The sequence below is a fragment of the Vipera ursinii genome (genome assembly GCF_947247035.1).
Source record: "Vipera ursinii genome assembly, chromosome: 6".
Lineage (NCBI taxonomy): Eukaryota > Metazoa > Chordata > Lepidosauria > Squamata > Viperidae > Vipera > Vipera ursinii.
Window position 1 is genome coordinate 13,687,862 of NC_139515.1, and position 18,686 is coordinate 13,706,547.

The 18,686-nt window shown below is 44.3% G+C and overlaps 1 protein-coding gene across 4 annotated transcripts in view; it reads left to right on the forward strand.

Moving 5' to 3' along the window:
* The first annotated feature begins 7,593 nt into the window (after positions 1 to 7,593).
* The window catches only part of LOC310641825 (copine-8), an 80,865-nt gene continuing 69,772 nt past the window's right edge, over positions 7,594 to 18,686 (forward strand). For all 4 annotated transcript variants that reach the window (XM_083365099.1, XM_083365100.1, XM_083365101.1 and 1 more), the window contains exon 1: positions 7,594 to 8,131. In XM_083365099.1, coding sequence (XP_083221225.1) covers positions 7,995 to 8,131 — 137 coding nt within the window. In that variant the 5' untranslated portion in view covers positions 7,594 to 7,994. The remainder of the gene's footprint in view (positions 8,132 to 18,686) is intronic.

Consider the following 18,686-nt stretch of genomic DNA (forward strand, 5'->3'; position numbering starts at 1 on the left):
ACGCCAAAGGCGCACGGAACGCTGTTACCTTCCCACCTGAGTGGTCCCTATTTTTCTACTTGCATTTTTACGTGCTTTCGAACTGCTAGGTTGGCAGAAGCTGGGACGAGTAACAGGCGCTCACTCTGTTATGCGGCACTCGGGATTTGACCCGCCAAACTGCCGACCTTCCGATCGACAAGCTCAGCGTCCTAACCCACTGAGCCACCGCGTCCCTGTGGAGTTAAATACCTGAAGCAAAGAACAGCTACTGGTAGTAAATGAACTGAAGAACCTCATGGGGTGAAAGAGAGAAGAATGCCACAAATAGTTGCTAAAGGAAGCCATTCAAATACAGTGATGACTTGAAGGAAAACATAGAGATGAAAGATAAATGGACCAGGGGGGCATACTATTGATGTAAGCAGGGAAATGAGACATGGGTATCTCATTAGAACACAGCAACTCTGAAATGTTGTCAGTTGCAGATTCTTTGCAGTACTGGAAGCTAATGTGGACCCAAAATCTGTACAGAAGAGTTTAGAATTCATCAAGTAATTCGGCCTGGGCTTTATGGATAATCGGTGGGATTTACAATAAAAACTTTGCAATGTGGGATGTCTCCATTCAAGGTTTCAGACAGTCCATAGACTCCTTATTCTTATTCTTTATTCCAGGGCTTTTCAACCAGTGGTACGGGTACCACCTGTGGTACATTGGGACCTGACAGGTGGTACACGACCATCCTAGAAAAGTGGTAGCGGGGGAGAGGAATGAGCTGAACCGGTAGCAGCACCGCACAAGCCTGAGTGAGAGATGGCTGGAGCTGCAGGGCTGTCAGGGCTCAGTGGAAGCGCCAGGATAGGTGCCAGGCTCCAGCTGGATCTTGGCACTGATCCTGGCGCTTCTGCTGAGCCTAGAAGAAGCGCCGATAAGCTGGAATGTTGCAGCATCTCCAGGGCCTTGTGATTTACATTCGGATGCTCGGCAACTGATTCGTATTTATGACGGTCACAGTGTCCCAGGGTCATGTGAAATGACCAAAACCTGCTGCAACCACCCAGCAGAGGGGGGGGGGAATAAAAACCAAACACCCCCCCACCCCACCCCCACTGCCAATCCTCAACAAAAATGCTCACAACAATGAAAACCTTGGACAGGAGGAAGAGCGGGCAGGCAGGTGTCTTGCTCAGCTGTGGCTTGGGGGGCACTTTTTCAGTGCCATTGTAACTTCAGTCACTAAGCGAACTGTTGTAAGTCGAGGACTACCTGTACGTCATCACTTTTTTCCTTTTTTTTTGGTCATCAAGTTTTTGACACCTTGCTAGGCGACTGGTGGTACTCGGATGTAGCCATATCCTAAAAGTGGTACAATGGGTGAAAAGGTTGAAAAGCCCTGCTTTATTCTGTTCTTCCTTGCACTTTTTTTCCTTCCATCTCTCTCTCTTCCACAAAATCTACATTTTATGGCTGCATTAAATCCCTATTGAAATGCTGAAAGGGGAAGTATAATATTAATCCATGACACTGTGAGTTTTAGTCCTGCCTTAGATATGAAAACTAGCTGGGCAACTCTGGTCCAGTCGGTCTCTCTTTCAGCCCATCCCACCTTCCAGGGTTGTTGTAATGAGGAGAATAGGATGGATTGTTAGGTATGTTCAGTTTCTTGAGTTCTGTATAAAAGCATTTGACCCACTTCAGTTTGCTTACCGACCAAATCGCTCTATTTCTTCTGTTCTCCATCTGAGCTTGAAGCACTTAGAGCAGAGGTCCCCAACCTTTTTGGTATCAGGGACCAGTTTCATGGAAGACAATCTTTCCATGGACCGGGGGGGGGGAGGGAGTGGGGGAGGTTTCAGGATGATTTAAGCGCATTATATTCTAAATTTTCTAAATTAACAAATAAATAATGCACTTTATTTCTATTATTATTATTACATTGTATTAGATTAGACCAGTGACTTTCTGCTTCTAAGAAAGTGGGAAGGAAAAGTGACAACCCTAAACTCAGCCTTCCAGCAAAACAAACCAAAGCCCCACCACGTTGAGGAAGTGCTGAGAAAACGTCTCTCTGTCTGTGTGTGTGTGTGTGTGTGTGTGTGTGTGTGTGTGAGAGAGAGAGAGAGAGAGAGAGAGAGAGAGAGAGAGAGAGAGAGAGAGAAAATATGCTTAAAGGGAAATGTAGCTTCTTCCCTACCCCCTTGCAAGCCTGACAGGAGCGCTCTTGGCTTGCAAACTTGAGAGCTGCGTGAACATACACACATACACACACACCCCAAATTAAACCACGAAAAGCAGGCAGGAAATTGCCAAAACATGAGGCACCTGGAGCAGCATCAAAACAAAAGCAAAAAAACTTGGTGGTCTTAGAAAAGGTGCAAACGAGAGATTCCCTTGAAGACGCAGTGCTTAAAGTGAAAAGTAGCTTCTCTCTGTCCCTATTTGCACCCTGAGAAAGCACCCTCACAAACACATACCTTGGGGGGGGGAAATCCCCCTCCAACAATGTTTTGGGGAAGCCCCCCCCCCGCTGCAAGATGGGCTGGCGCACACTTCTCTTGCAAACTTGCACGAAGGGAGCACAAGCCCAGCTGGGGTGCTGGGAGAGGGAGAGGAGGAAAGCGAGGAAGAAGAGGAGGAAGAAAAAGTAGGAGGAGGAAGAGGAAGCAGGAAGAGGAGGAGGCAGAGCTCAGACGTTGCAAGAAGTGGGAGGAGGAAGAGGAGGAAGGACGCGGAGCTCAGATATTGCAAGCGCAGCCACTGAAGAACCTTTGCACCCCTCCCAGACTCGCCACGCGGCCCGGTTCCTAACTGGCCAAGGCCCGTTACTGGTCTGCAGACTGGGGACCCCTGACTTAGAGGAAATACTCATTTGTATTTTTTTTTAATCCTATTTATATCCCGCCCTTCTCCGAAGACTCAGGGCGGCTGACAATTTTAAGCACAAACCAATGTGCTTAGCAGTAGCCTTCATTCTATGTATATGCCTGCTTATTAGGGCTTTCACACACACCCCAAGCGGCATTATTACAAAGTCAGCTTATTGCCCCCAACAATCTGGGTCCTCATTTTACCTACCTCGGAAGGATCGAAGGCTGAGTCAACCTTGAGCCTGGTGGGATGCGAACCTGCAATAATTGCAGGCAGCTGCTGTTACTTAAGGAGGCATTAGCCCACTGCTCCACCAAGGCTCTCTAGGCATTTGTTGTTTGTTTGTTCAGCATTTAACACAATCATTCCCCAGCATCCAGTAGAGAAACTGGGCCTTTTAGGCTTGAAACACTCCTTTGTGCTACTGGATTCTTGATTTTCTTACTAACAGGCCCCAGCATGTCTGAGCTGAAACAAATATTTTTAACGCCATTTTCTTGAGCACAGGTTCTCCTCAGGGCTGCGTCCTAAGTCCACTGCTGTTCACCCTGTTGACCCATCACTGTTGTGCTAGGTTTGCCACCAACCGTATTGTGAAGTTCGTGGATGATACAACAGTAGTGGGCCTTATTCAAGATGACAATGAGGAGGCTTACCACAAGGAGGTTGAGGGGTTGGTGAACTAGTGTAAGGAAAACAGCCTAGTTTTAAACATTGGAAAAACCAAAGAGATCATTGTTATGTATGCAGGCACCTGCATAGCAACAGCCACCAGGGGGCGTTGGCCTGAACGGTTTCGGCGGGAAACCCAGTTTCGGCGGGAAACCTAGGGCCAACCCCATTGGCTGTCCGCTTACCTGGCCGGGTATTTAAGGAGGCCAGGTAACCCTCATTCCCAGTTCACTACCCCCCTCCAATAAAGAGCTGAACTCACACACCAGCTGGTGTCTCTTCCTTGCGTTGGACCCACTACACAATAATCATTGTTTCAGAAAAGGCAGGCACAACCACATTCCTCTGTGCATTAATGGTTCACCTGTGGAGATGGTTACCAGCATCAAATTCCTGGGTGTGCAGTTAACAAGTAGGTTGGCTTGGTCGCTCAACAGCGAGACTCTGGTGAAGTGGGCACAGCAGCGCCTGCATTTCCTGAGTTACATGAGAAAAGCACATCTTCCTTCCCCTTTCCTGACCACTTTCTACAGGGGGACGATCGAAGGCATCCTGTCATATAGCATCATGGTCTGGTTTGGAAGCATCACTGCTTCAGACAGGAAGGCAGTGCAAAGAGTGGTGAGGATGGCTAAAAAGATTATTGGCAGTTACCTCCCTTCCATCCAGGACACAGCATATAAGCACTGCTTGAGATTGTCTGGGACACTACACATCCTCTTCACGACCTGTTATTCCTTGTTACCTTCTGGGAAGAGGCTTTGTGGTATCCGAAGCAGAACATCTGGATTCAGTCATAGTTTTGTTCCATACAGTATTAACAGTATTAACCTTGTGAACTCAAGATAAGACAGTGATTAATATTTATGTTACTTACAGTATATGTAAGGATCTATGTATAGGTCTATACATATGTTGTACATGTATATAGTATGTTAAAATGTGTGTTGTGTATGTGTACACTTTGAGAGCAAGCAACTAAATTTCATTTTTAATGTGTGCCGTTGTGCCCACAGTAAAAAATTGACAATAAAGGCTATCTATCTATCTATCTATCTATCTATCTATCTATCTATCTATCTATCTATCTATCTATCTACCTACCTACCTACCTACCTACTTTTTGTATAAGGATAGTGCTATTTTGTCTACATAAACATCCACACTTGAATATGTACTCCAGCAAGAATGAGGACATGGTTCACTCCATACTGATGATAACCTAAGGAGCAATCATAGGCACAGTCCTGGGAAGTATACTATATTGAGCCTAGGAGACTTATTTCTAAGAAGTAATGCACGGAAATATATTTTTGCTGTACACAAGGAGCAGCAGCATTAGCCTCTCCAATCCGTTTCAACAACGCAGTTAAAGGATCAAATGTCAGTGGTATTATGAGATATTCATAAACTTGTTCATTTGCTAATGGGATGTGTGCTGCCATCACAACCCAATCCAAAAAAGAAAAAAGAAACAGACCGCTTTCTGCCATCAATATTCAAAAATCAGTATGGAAGTACTGAATCATTCTAGAAACTTATCACCGATTTACATATTGCAGAGGCTATAAGGGGTAATTTGTTTGAGAAATAGCTAGACTGAAATTTGTTAGGAAACTATTTCTCAGATAAAAAATGTCCAAGGTTTCTTATCATAGTATATCAAGTAAATTCAATAATGCAAAATGTCTTTGTGTATCTGGTTTCTAAATGCTAAGTATCTATAGATATCTTTCTCCATGATTGCTTTTATATTTTCCAGTCCTCTCTAACACTCAACGTCTCTGATGAACTAAACTGAAGTCTACAAATGCTAAAGTTGCGCTAAATTGTAGACTTTAAAAGTTAGCGCTACTTTTTATGACCTCTGCAGGCTGACCCTTCCCCAACCATAGGGCACTATCTGAGGATATCTGAAGTTTGAGCCCTTTGGCATTTGAGGGCTGAAGAGGTTTAGTTTGTTTCAGAAAAAAAAAAAAGAAATGGCACCCTTGTGCACCCAAGAGCACTTCACAGGATTCTGGGAAGGGTTTTTTCCAAGTCCTGTAAAGGTGAATCAGCTGTTTAAGTACCAGCATGTTGGTTGCTCTGTTTCAATGCATTTGAGAAAATCATACTTTCCCACTTTGGGCAGAAATAAAAGAATTTGTGTTAATCAGTGAACAAACTACAGCGCACTCTTGTTTGGCCATCCCAGGCAACACTTAGGAGGGTTTTTAATAATAATAATAATAATAATAATAATAATAATAATAATAATAATAATAATAATAATAATAATAATAACAACAACAACAACAACAACAATAATAATAATAATGATAATAATAATAATAATAATAATATAAAGTTGGAAGGGACTTTGGAGGTCATCTAGTCCAACCCCCTGCTCAGGCAGGAAACCCTATACCATTTCAGGCAAATGGCTGTCCAGTCTCTTCTTAAAAACCTCCAGTGTTGGAGCATTCACCACCTCTGGAGGCAGGTTGTTCCACTGGTTAATTGTTCTAATTGTCAGGAAGTTTCTCCTTAGTTCTAGGTTGCTTCTCTCCTTGACTAGTTTCCATCCATTGCTTCTTGTCCTGTTTTCAGGTGCTTTGGAGAATAGCTTGACTCCCTCTTCTTTGTGGCAGCCCCTGAGATATTGGAACACTGCCATCATGTCACCCCTCACTCTTCTCTTCATTAAACTACACATACCCAATTCCAGCAACCGTTCCCTATATGTTTTAGCCTCCAGCCCCCTAATCATCTTTGTTGCTCTTCTCTGTACCCTTTCTAGAGTCTCGACATCTTTTTTACATCTTAGTGACCAAAACTGGATGCAGTATTCCAGGTGCAGCTGGGACCAAGTTGCCCTGGCCATCCAGGGTTAAGAATATGAGGTTCTGCTCTTTAATGCTTTGAACACAATTTTCTCGCCCCCCCCTTTTTTAAAAAAAAAAAAATTAAGAAACTGAGTCAAATGGCGATCCTAAAAAAAGAAAACCGTAAGGAATCCTATTTATACTTATAACATTTCACGGACTATTTATATATGCTTTACGCTCGTTTAGTAAGACGAAGCTGACTCATCCACGTTTAAGGCGTGGAAGTAACGATCCGTTCCTCCTTTTTCAGGAGAAGACCTCTTGCGAGTGTCACCCGAGAATGCCACCTTCGTTTCCTGGAAAGCGAAAAAGATCCCTTAGCAAATTCCCCCTAGGGTAGGGGTAGGCAACCTCGGCTCTTTTATGACTCATGGACTTCAACTCCCAGAATTCCCGAGTCAGCATAGCTGACTCGGGAATTCTGGGAGTTGAAGTCCATGAGTCATAAAAGAGCCGAGGTTGCCTACCCCTGCCCTAAGGGAACTTTCCCCACAGCTCCGTTGATCCGGAGAAGGATCGATCGCCCCTTTGCAGGAGGGCTTTGGAAGAGATCTATTCTTATTTGCCTCCCTTCTTGCTTGCACGCTCCGCAAGACAGGGATGTTTCCCGAGCCAACCCGTGCAAAAGGAGAGCGTCAGAAGGCGGCTCGTCCCGGGGAAGACGTCGCCAAGCCGAAAGCACGGGGTTAATCGCTGCAAACCAGGGTGGACTTGGCAAAGGCTGGCTAATCCGGGCTGGGAGCGTCCCGCGCGAACGTTCGCTCTCTAGTCCTGGAAAGCTGCAACGTGGGGAATGGGTTGATAGGTTCGTGAAACTCGCCGCCGGTTTCTTGGGACTTTTTTTTTTAAACAAAACAAAACAAAAAACTTTCCCTAAAGTGTCAAAGTGCCCCGCAGAGTCCCGCCTGCCACGTAGTTATAAAACAGCGTTTCCCAACCTTAGGAACTTGAAGATGCGTGGACTTCAACTCCCAGAATTCCCCAGCCAGCTATGCTGGCTGGGGAATTCTGGGAGTTGAAGTCCACGCATCTTCAAGTTCCTAAGGTTGGGAAACACTGTTATAAAACACACTTGAACTTTAGGGGAAAGGGGGCATCTCCCTCATCCGGAGATTCCCACCCCCCACCCCCTTGAAGGGGGGGGAAGGGAGCAAAATGGGCTTCGCGCCACATTCCAGGCGCCGAGTGAGAGACACCCCCCCCTCACACACACACAAACACACACACACAACCTCCAACACCCAGGGGAGGGGAGGGGAGAGGGTGGGAGAAACGTCACGCACGTCTCCCCAAGGCGCCGACGTCACAAACCCACTCCCATCCTGGCGCCCGCTGCCCCTTCCAAGGCAGTTTCCACCCACCACCCACCCCGGCGTTCGGCATTTTCGTAGCCCGCGCGCCCGGGCAAGCGGCGCCGCTCAGCCGCTCCGTCGTCCCTCCGCCTCCGCTTCCCTCTCCCGCCTTTCCTTTTCCCCGGCCGCCTTTCCCTTCCCCGCAGCGCGCGCGCGCTCCGTGCCTGCCCGCCACATTCCCTTAGCGCCACCTCTTTTTTTTTTTTTTCCCCACCACTCCGCCTCGCCTCGCCCCGCCTTTTGGCCCCACATGTTCGGTCCGGAAAAACTGTTGTTGGGGCAGCTGCCCAAGCTAGAGAGAGACGGGAATATGGCGTCGGTGGGGGATTTTAACCCGGGCAGCGCCAACGTGCCGGCCACCCGGGTGGAGATCTCCGTGTCTTGCAGGTGAGGCGGGCGAGAGGAAAGGCGGCGCGGCGCGGCGCGTTTCTCTTGATTTTTGGGGTGGTGGGGGGAGGCGAGCGCCCTTCCCGCTCCCGGACGAGGCAAGAGTAGTTGGGAGTGGAGCCCCCCGCGACTTTTCCCAGGGACTGCGAGCGAGCGAACGTGTGAACGCCAGAAACCTGGCTGCACGGGAGGCTCGCCACCCTGAGAGCAGCGACGTGGGTTTTTTTTTCTCTTGATATTTTTGTTTGGGGGTGGTGGGGGGAGGCGAGCGCCCTTCCCGCTCCCGGACGAGGCAAGAGTAGTTGGGAGTGGAGCCCCCCGCGACTTTTCCCAGGGACTGCGAGCGAGCGAACGTGTGAACGCCAGAAACCCGGCTGCACGGGAGGCTCGCCACCCTGGGAGCAGCGACGTGTTGTTGTTTTTTTCTTTTCCACTCAGATCGTGCTGGCTGTGTGGGATTTTCCTACGCCCCCGCGGGGCTGACAGCCAGACGGGATCCACCCCCACGATCCCCCCCGGTCGGTTCTTGTGCGGGAGATCCCTCGACCCGGACTTTTTTTTTTTTTTGTCCCCCTGTTGCCTGTGAGGTTTCCTGACCCGCCGTGACGCTCGGTTGGCACCCGGGGAAAGTTCGTGGGGTGTGTTGAAATTCCTGCGTTGTACAATCCGGGAAGAGGGTTGGTGGTATGTGACGCACACACCCGGCCAGGCAGTTCACAACAAGAACTTGTGGCTTTGTGTTGCCTGTGCTACTACCGTAGTGTCAAACGACCCACAAGACGCAGGGGTCTTCAAACTTGGCCCTTTTATGACTTGTGGACTTCAACTCCCAGAATTCCTCAGCCAGCAAAGCTGGCTGAGGAATTCTGGGAGTTGAAGTCCACAAGTCATAAAAGGGCCAAGTTTGAAGACCCCTGCTTAACGATCCCAATGCAGAAACGAGAGAGAGAGAGAAAAAAAAAGAGAAAAATACGGGAGGGGGGAGAAGGGGAGGGGGAGAGACTTTGAGCGCAAAAGCATAAAAAGAATGCTACTTACTCTTGGGCTTGATTCGTGTATTAGAGGTAGGAAAAGCATCTGGCATCAGAATTAGGATTACTTCTTCGACATCCAGCAAAGGGGGTTTGTTTTCCTCCATGCTGAAAAGTTGTTAAATGCCTTCAACTCTACCAAGGCTGCTGATGCAAATGCACATTTTCTCCCCCCCCCCCTTTCACTTGATTGGCTTGGTTGGTGCTGTACCTGTAACTTCTGTCTTGTCTGTTTCCTGGTAAAACGTGCAGCAGGTATAAAAGCCCCCTTTCTTGTCACCCTCATATTATTGTTTTTACAGGATGCGAACAAGTGGGAAATACTGAGGTTTATTATCCCTGGGGAAGCATGCTAGTAGTAATGCATATTTTAATTTTCCTCTGTGTGTGTGTGTGTGTGTACACACACACAAACATGCATATATGTCAGATTTATCCTCAAGAGAATCCTTTGAAATTCTGTTATTAGGAAATGGGTAATTCAATCTGATTTTTCCCCCATTCTACTCACTCTGTTTCTTCCTGCAATCTTTTGAAAATATTGGTTTTTTATCATGGTGGAAAGCATTATTGAATGAAAGCATGGTGATTAACGGAGAGGAGAAAATTAAAATTGATATTGTGCCTTATAAAACTAATCCATTGCCTTTAATGTTGTCTCCTTATTTAATTATGAGATTTTCATGTTCTGGAGTTGAAAGTTATGTCTATTAAAGCTAGCAGCTAAAGGAAGAAAATTGTTACTTCTTATGCTTTAAAATTTAGAGAAAAGACCTTCGTATTTTTTTTTCCTCCAGAATGTCTTGGCTTGTCCCTTTCTTTTGAAATGTTATGCCAGTATTATTACCTCGTTTTCAGAGGCCTTTATAATGAAAAGAATTAAATGGGAATTGAATTGTCTTTTCTCATTTCTGAACACTTTGTAATATTTGATTTGCACTATACACATAGAATGGCATTTCTCTGCTGTCTACAATATCAGTAATCAGGTTCCGTTCTTTTGTATAGGCAAGAGAATGCAGCAACCAGGTTGTGATGTTGGGAAAATACGACTTTATCCAGATTTTGAAAAAGCCCTGAAATCAAACTTCATTGGTTGTACCATTCTTTCATTATAGATATATAACTTCCTCCAATTCCTCTTTAGAGAAATTTGTAATAGGTACAAATGGAAGAAGACTGTTCAACAGAGTACACCAATATAGAAATTTTACATTCAAACCTATGTGATAGTGAATAAGCTGTTCATTATGATGGTATTTCTACATTGGAAATTATTTCCTTTAATACATAAAAGATTGGTACAGAATAATTTGAATTGTTAATGGCTACAATAAATGTTTCAATTAGTTAAAACATATTGGGACACATGCTAACAAAGAGCATTAGAAATAGACTGACGTAGCAAACCAATACTAATTTAGAGGATGCAGAAAAATTATGTGATCCATAATGTTTGATAGATTCAGCATGTTCAGTAATCATGGTGGCGTCCATGATTTCTGATTCTCATTTGAAAGGTGGTGGGATCCTCCAAAAGAGATTTTTGTTGTGCCTAAAAGATTCTTTCTACATACGAGCTGATTTTAGAAAGTGGAAAAGAACTGATTACTCTCTGCATGGTAGAACTTTCAGAATTTGCTTGTGTAGCACTTAAGGTTATGTAAAAAAGCCATGTAAGGAAACTGCTTTTTAAGCTTGTTGTGAGTGGGTATATTCAGAGGGTGTGAATGTCCCTGTGATAGTAATCCCTCTTAAATATCCCACCATAGTCAATCTGGTTGAGAAAGTTTTTGTCCGATTGCTGTATTATTGGGGGGAGGGTTTCCAAAGAGTACTAAATGAGGGATTGAATCAGTATTTTATACTTTATTTATTTATTTATTTATTTATTTATTATTTGTATACCGCCCTTCTCCCGAAGGACTCAGGGCGGTGAACAGGGCAATACATATTAAAAACAAGATACAAAAATTAAAAACGATTAAACAAAGTGCCCATGAATAAGTGAAAACACATTACACATTAAAATAGGTTAAAACAAATTAATAAAACCCAACTCCATCCCATCAGGCCAGGCCAGCTTGTTCGAAAAGGTAGGTTTTAAGGTCGCGCCGGAAGGAGCGGAGGTCAGGCGCCATCCGGAGCTCGACCGGAAGATGGTTCCATAAGTCCGGCGCGCCCACAGAGAACGCCCTCCCCCTGGGGGCCACCAGTCGACATTCTTTGACCGGTGGCACCCTGAGGAGGCCCTCTCTGTGGGAGTGTACTGGGCGGAGGGAAGTTGACACCGGCCGCAGGTGCTCCCCAAGGTATTCCGGACCCATGCCATGTAGGGCTTTGTAGGTCATTACCAACACCTTGAATCTCACCCGGAAGACAACTGGAAGCCAATGCAACTCGCGGAGCAGAGGTGTAACATGGGAGTGTCGGGAAACTCCCAACACAACTCTTGCGGCTGCATTCTGTACCAGCTGGAGCCTCCGAGTGGTCTTCAAGGGTAGCCCCATGTAGAGAGCGTTGCAGTAGTCTAGACGAGAGGTCACGAGGGCATGAGTGACTGTACGTAAGGCATCCCGGTCTAGATAGGGCCGCAACTGGCGCACCAGGCGAACCTGGGCGAAGGCCCCCCTAGTCACAGCTACTATAGGGTCTTCTAGAGAAAGCTGTGAATCTAGGAGGACTCCCAAGTTGCGAGCCCTATCTACGGGGGGTAATAACTCACCCCCCATAGAGAGAGATGGGATATCCTGAATATCCCGAGATGCCGGTACGCACAGCCACTCAGTCTTGTCAGGGTTGAGTCGAAGCCTGTTCCTCCCCATCCAGACCCGAACCGCCTCCAGGCAGCAGGACATCACGTCGAGCGCATCACTGGGGTGGTTTGGGGTCGAAATGAAAAGCTGGGTATCATCAGCATACTGATGATACCCAACTCCAAAACCACGAATGATCTCACCCAGCGGTTTCATGTAGATGTTGAACAGGAGAGGCGAGAGGACCGACCCCTGAGGGACTCCACAAGCGAGAGCCCTCGAGGTCGATCTCTGCCCCCCTGCCAACACCGACTGCGAGCGTCCCAGGAGATAGAAGGAGAACCACTGAAGGACTGTGCCTCCCACTCCCAATCCCCTGAGACGCCGCAGCAAGATACCATGGTTGATGGTATCGAAAGCCGCTGAGAGGTCTAATAGGACTAGGACAGAGGAATATCCCCTGTCCCGAGCCCTCCAGAGATCATTCACCAGAGCGACCAATGCCGTCTCCGTGCTATACCCGGGCCTGAAGCCCGATTGGTACGGGTCTAGATAATCCGCTTCATCCAGAACCAGAGGAAGCTGATGCGCCACCACACTCTCAACAACCTTCGCGAGAAAGTGAAGGTTGGAGACCGGACGAAAGTTATTTAACACAGCTGGGTCCAAGGCAGGCTTCTTGAGGAGAGGTCTCACCACCGCCTCCTTCAAGGCGGCGGGGAAACTACCCTCACTCAAAGAGGCAGATATAACCGCCTGGAACCAGCCTCGTGTCCCCTCCCGGGCTGCATAAACCAGCCAGGAAGGGCACGGGTCCAATAAACATGTGGTGGAGCTCAGCCTCCCTATAATCCTGTCCACTTCCTCCGGAGTTACAGGATCGAACTCCTCCCAGATCACATTGACAAGATCACCTGTGTCCTCATCATCCGACTCTGCCCAGTCGGAGTCCAAATCGGTCCGAATCCGAGCGATTTTATCCAACAGATGTTGACTAAACTTCTCGGCACGCCCCTGCAAGGGTTCCTCACTCACCTCCTGATTGAGGAGGGAGCGAGTCACTCTAAACAGGGCGGCCGGGCGATTATCTGCATGGCTGTGATACCCCATTCCCTTCCTTCTCTGTCTAGCAAAATGTGGCAACTTGATTGGAAAGAATATACAGGTAGTCCTCGACTTACGACCATGATTGAGCCTAAAATTTCCATTGCTAAAAAAGACAGTTGTTAAATGGATTATGCCCCATTTTACGATGTTTGTGCCATGGTTGTTCAGTGCATCACTAGAGTTAAGTGGATCACATGATCATTAAATGAATTAGATTTCCCCCAATTACTTTGTCAGAAGCTCCATTGGACGCCAGGATGCTGCAACCGTCATAAATACATGCCGATTGCCAAGCACTTGAAGTTTGATCACATGACTAGATGACCAAACAAAAATACAAAATGACTGTGATGATGCTACAGCAGTCATAAGTGTGAGAAGTGGTCACAAGTCACTCTTCAATGGTGCTGTAACTTTGAACAGTCACTAAACAAATGGTTGTAAGTCAAGGACTACCTGTAGCAAAATATTTTTGACCTTTTCTATTTTGGAGAGGGGAAATCTACATAATGGGAATGAGCACAGGAAACTAAAAGACAAATTCCCATCCATACGTCCCTAAATCTGAAAAATAACCGATAATTACCTTTTGGCGGGGATTGCTTCAAACTTTGGATGGGATTAATTAGGTGAAGGGATTAATCGGGTTTGATACATAGTCTTTGCTCTCACTAAGCCCCACCCCATTGATTGATTGAAAAATATCAGTTAAGGGTGGGAATAGGAGGCCATGGCTTTCTGCTCCCATTGCCATCTTAATTTTTGAATTCATCCGGGATCAGCAACCTGAAACAGTGAAAGAGCCACTCAGAACCGGTTCCCTCACAAAAGGAAAAACTGGGAGCCGCAAAAAATGTGTGCACATGCGCGTACATGCGCGCATGCACAGAACAGGGTTTGACTGAAGAGTGGAGCCAAGGCGAGATACGCACCTACCCTACATATTTGAATTAATTGGTTGAACTTTTTTAGTCCCACCCTTTTTTTTTTGGACTGCACATGTCAGAGGACGGAGCCGCGGGTTGTGCAGACCTGTGTCCCATACTGTACCACCAAAATATATTTATTTATAAATCAATTAATTTATGGGCTGTTCAACTCAAAGCAATTCTGTGTAGCATATAAGATAAATTAATTCATTTCCTGTTAAGTTTGGGGCTCATCTTCAGATGTTGATGATCCATGGAATACAGGCCAGGTGTTGCTCTTTCTCTGTGCTAGATTACAAGGTTTTTAACAAAGGAAACAACAGCGCCTCTAGAGGAAAACTGTCTTTGCGTTTGAGAGTTTTACTATGCAACTTACAATATGTAACATTTGTTTATAAATTTGTTATAATGTCACTGATACTTAGGGAAAAAAATTAAGTATATACAGTACAAGTCCTCTGGTACAAATATTTTTGGAAGAAAGGTGGTTAGCAATATGAAAATAGTTTTCTTTGCCACATTGTGCACTACAATATTTAAAACAAAATTGTAGGAATTGTCTTTTTTTTCATTTTCAGAAAAAGAAAATTGTAGAAAAATCAGTTTTCTTAATATTTTCTTGCTTTTTTTTCTACCCTCACATTTCTAATGATATATTCTGTACACATTCAAGACCAGCCTGTGGATTTATTTAGTTAACAGATTTATATCCTTTTTGGTTCAGGAGTCAAGTTGGTATACATAGTGCTCTTTCCTCCATTTTGTTCATACGATACCCCTGTGAGGTAGTTTGGGATGAGAGAACGTGACTGGTCCAGAATTACCCAGTGAGGTTTTTCCACTGAATGTAGGCCAGAATCTAGGGCTTCCCAATGGCAGTCCATTCCTCTTTCTTCCCATACCAACCTGGTCCTTTCATTATAAAATAAGGTTTTTATTTGAAAATTTACTGGAAATGTTCCAGATTTGTAAGTTGTGTGATGCATAAACATACATGGTAGAATCATAATTGCACATTTACTGCATGTTACAAACATTCAGAGCATTTAATACACACTCTGACATTTAGATTCTCTATATGCTTCTAGATATTTTTAGTTTTCAGTAATGGACAGCAAAGCATCTACCAGGTTTTTTTTTAGCATGTCTCTTAGGAGATGTGAAATATGCTCTAGGAATGTAAAAGTATTTTTGCATTAGATAGAAAGGTAAACATTGGTCTACGCATATTCAGAGGTGTCTTGATTTCAAGGAAGGAGGTAGTTTACCTATGTTTATTTTATCTATATTTATAACATAGGAGGTGGAATGATACCACAGTGTGGTACAATCAAAAGATTGTATAGAATGTTGGACGGCAGCCATTTCCTGGTTTTTCATGCAGGGTAGTTGGAACAAGTCTAAAGGCTGAAAGTAGAGAAGGAAATTTCCAAGTAGTTTTCTGTATGACTGCAGAAACAACTTACATTTATCAGTACACTGGCCTGTGCTATAGCTCTGTACTTATTGTTAAACATTTAACTTTGTCCAGTGGTTTGTCATTTTACTAATATTGTCTTTGTAGGAGTAGTTGTACTTTGCAAACAGTTCTCAGTCCCCAGGACTGTAGATTAGACTGGGAAATAAAAAGTTAATGACAAACCTCTTATTTATTATTACCAAGAATACTATTACTACTAATGCTGCTGCTGCTACTACTACTACTACTACTACTACTACTACTACTACTAATAATAATAATAATAATAATAATAATAATAATAAAATAATAATAATAATAATAATAATAATAATAATAATAATAATAATAACAATAACAATAATAATAAAATAATGTTGGAAGGGACCTTGGAGGTCATCTAGTCCAAACCCCTGCTCAGGCAGGAAAGCCTATACCCTTTCAGACAAATGGCTGTCCGGTCTCTTCTTAAAAACTTCCAGTGTTGGAGCACCCACAACTTATGGAGGCAGGTTGTTCCACTGATTAATTATTTTAACTGTCAGGAAGTTTCTCCTTAGTTCTAGGTTGCTTTTCTCCTTGACTAGTTTCCATCGTTGCTTCTTGTCCTGCTTTCAGGTGGTTTGGAGAATAGCTTGACTCCCTCTCCTTTGTGGCAGCCCCTGAGATATTGGAACACAGCTATCATGTCACTCCTCATCCTTCACTTCATTAGACTAGACATTCCCAATTCCAGCAAACCGTTCCTTATATGTTTTAGCCTCCAGTCCCCTGATCATCTTTGTTGCTCTTCTCTGTACTCTTTCTGGAGTCTCAACATCTAGATTAAAATGTTCATGTAATCATCAGAAGTTTAGATCCTTGTGCAATCCTAAAATGCATTAAGATTTTCACCTTAGCATCATATGTAGGCAAAGTTTTAGAATGAGTAAATCTTGCTCTGAGATGAGATGGCTAGATTGCTCAACCTATTACAGTATGCTCTCTTTTATAGTTAAATTGCTGTTTTTTATAGTATAATGTGATTGATATTTATATGTGTATAATTCTGTATTATAAATGATTTGACTCTATTCACATTCGCTCTTATAAGTTAATATGATTTTAACATGTGTCCTTCTCACAGTCATTTGGAGGCTTCCTTGTTGAATTATTTTTATTGCTCACTCAGTATGCAGGCTGGCCATTATAAAGTCTTTATGTGCCCTATTGAATAATCAGTTACGCACTATAAAGCTGAAGTCTGCCTGAGGAAATACTAATATGCTTTGCCTGGTGTTAGTTTTAATAAGCTGGGTTTCAGCACCAGCCCTTAACCCAGTGGTGGGATTCAAATATGTGAACAACCAGTTCTCTGTGTGGATGCTGCTTCTGGAAGTCCATTCTGGGCCTGGGCAACAAAAAATTAGCTACCGGTTCTGCCGAAGTGGTGCGAACTGGCGGAATCCCACCACTGCCTTAACCTGTTTAACCTATCTTGCATGTTTATACTATTTATGACTTTATATAATATTTGTGATTTTCACTTTCATTTTCAACTGGAAATCAAATCAATCTGTTCCATCTGCTTTCTGCTCTAGCATCTTTTATACATTTGAAAAAAGGGATGTGAGAATTTATTATTTCAGTAGAGGGAAAGCATCCTGACCAGCAGAGACTCTGACAAAATCATTGAGTTGTTTGGTTTCCCGATTAAGGGCTCATGAATGAAATAGTTAATAGAAAAAATAATGATATTACTGTCTTATTCTTCATGTGTACAGGTATTCCTTAACTTACAACCATTCATTTAGTGACCATTCAAAGTTATCATTCAAAGTTATAATGGCGCTGAAAAAAGCAACATGACCATTTTTCACACTTACCAATTGTTGCAGCATTCTTATGGTCACCTGATCAAAATTCAGACACTTGGCAACTGGCGTGTATTGTTGACGGTTGCAGTGTCCTAGGTTCATGTAATCTCCTTTTGCAACCTTCTGACAAGCAAAATCAACGGGGAAACCAGATTTAATTAACAATTATGTTAGTGACTTAATAACTGCAGTGATTCACTTAATAACTATGGGAAGAAGGATTGTAAAATCGAGCAAAACTCACTTAACAACTGTCTTGCTTAGCAACAGAAATTTGGGGCTCAATTTTGGTTGTATGTCAAGAACAACTTTTACTCACTGATGTATATATATATATATTGTGTGTGTGTATGTTATTCAGATTTAACTTTCAGAGATGAGTTAGAGAGGCTGAAATTAGATCTAGGAATATTCATAGTTCTGAGACTTTTTAACATTTTTAACAGAGTATTCCCACAGTGAGATGGGCGGCAAATAAATTTAACAAATAAATAAGCATAGCAAGTTAGTATATGAATGCGATAATAAATAGTTCATTAGGATTTTATTAAACCTTAAGTCAGGGGTGTCAAACTCAATTTCATTGAGGGCCGCATCAGCATTGCGGTTGCCCTCAGGGGGCCGGGTGGGTATGGCCTGGGTGGGCGTGGCATACTGGGTGGGCGTGGCTAGGGTGCGTATGGCCTACTGGGTGGGCATGGCCAACTCTACATTGTTCGCATTAAGGGTGCCTATGAGGGCCTGGGCAGGAGTGGGACAGATCTGAGGGTCTCTGGCAGAAGGAGGGTCTCTGGGCCAAGGCCAAGGCAGTGGGGGCCGTTCCCTCACTGTTTCCAGGATGGCTTCACAGGCCACATGAAACCACTTTGCGGGCCGGATCTGGCCCCCGGGCCTTGTGTTTGACATGTCTGCCTTAAGGTAGTTATCTATTAAGAATCATACTTTTTGTTTTTTCTTCTAAAAAATTGTTTCACAGGAACAGCAAAGGAAGTAAGGATAATTATTACTTAGAATATAGAAGATAAATAACAAAGTCGGAAGGGACCTTGGAGATCTTGTAGTTCAGCCCCCTGCTCGAACAGAAGACCTATATCATTTCAGACAAATGGCTGTCCAGTCTCTTTTTAAAAGACATCAGTGATGGAGCACCCACAGCTTCGGAAGGCAAGCCTTTCCACTGGTTAATTGTTCTTACCATTAGGAAATATTTTCTTAGTTTTAGGTTGCGTCTCTCCTTGTTTAGTTTTCATCCATTGTTTCTTGTGTTGCCTTCTGCTACTTTGAAAAATAAATTGACTCCCTCTTCTTTGTGGCAGACCTTCAAATACTGAACACCGCTATCATGTCTCCCCTACTCCTTTTCACTAGACTAGACATATGCGCTCGTGACCTCCCGTTTAGACTACTGCAACGCTCT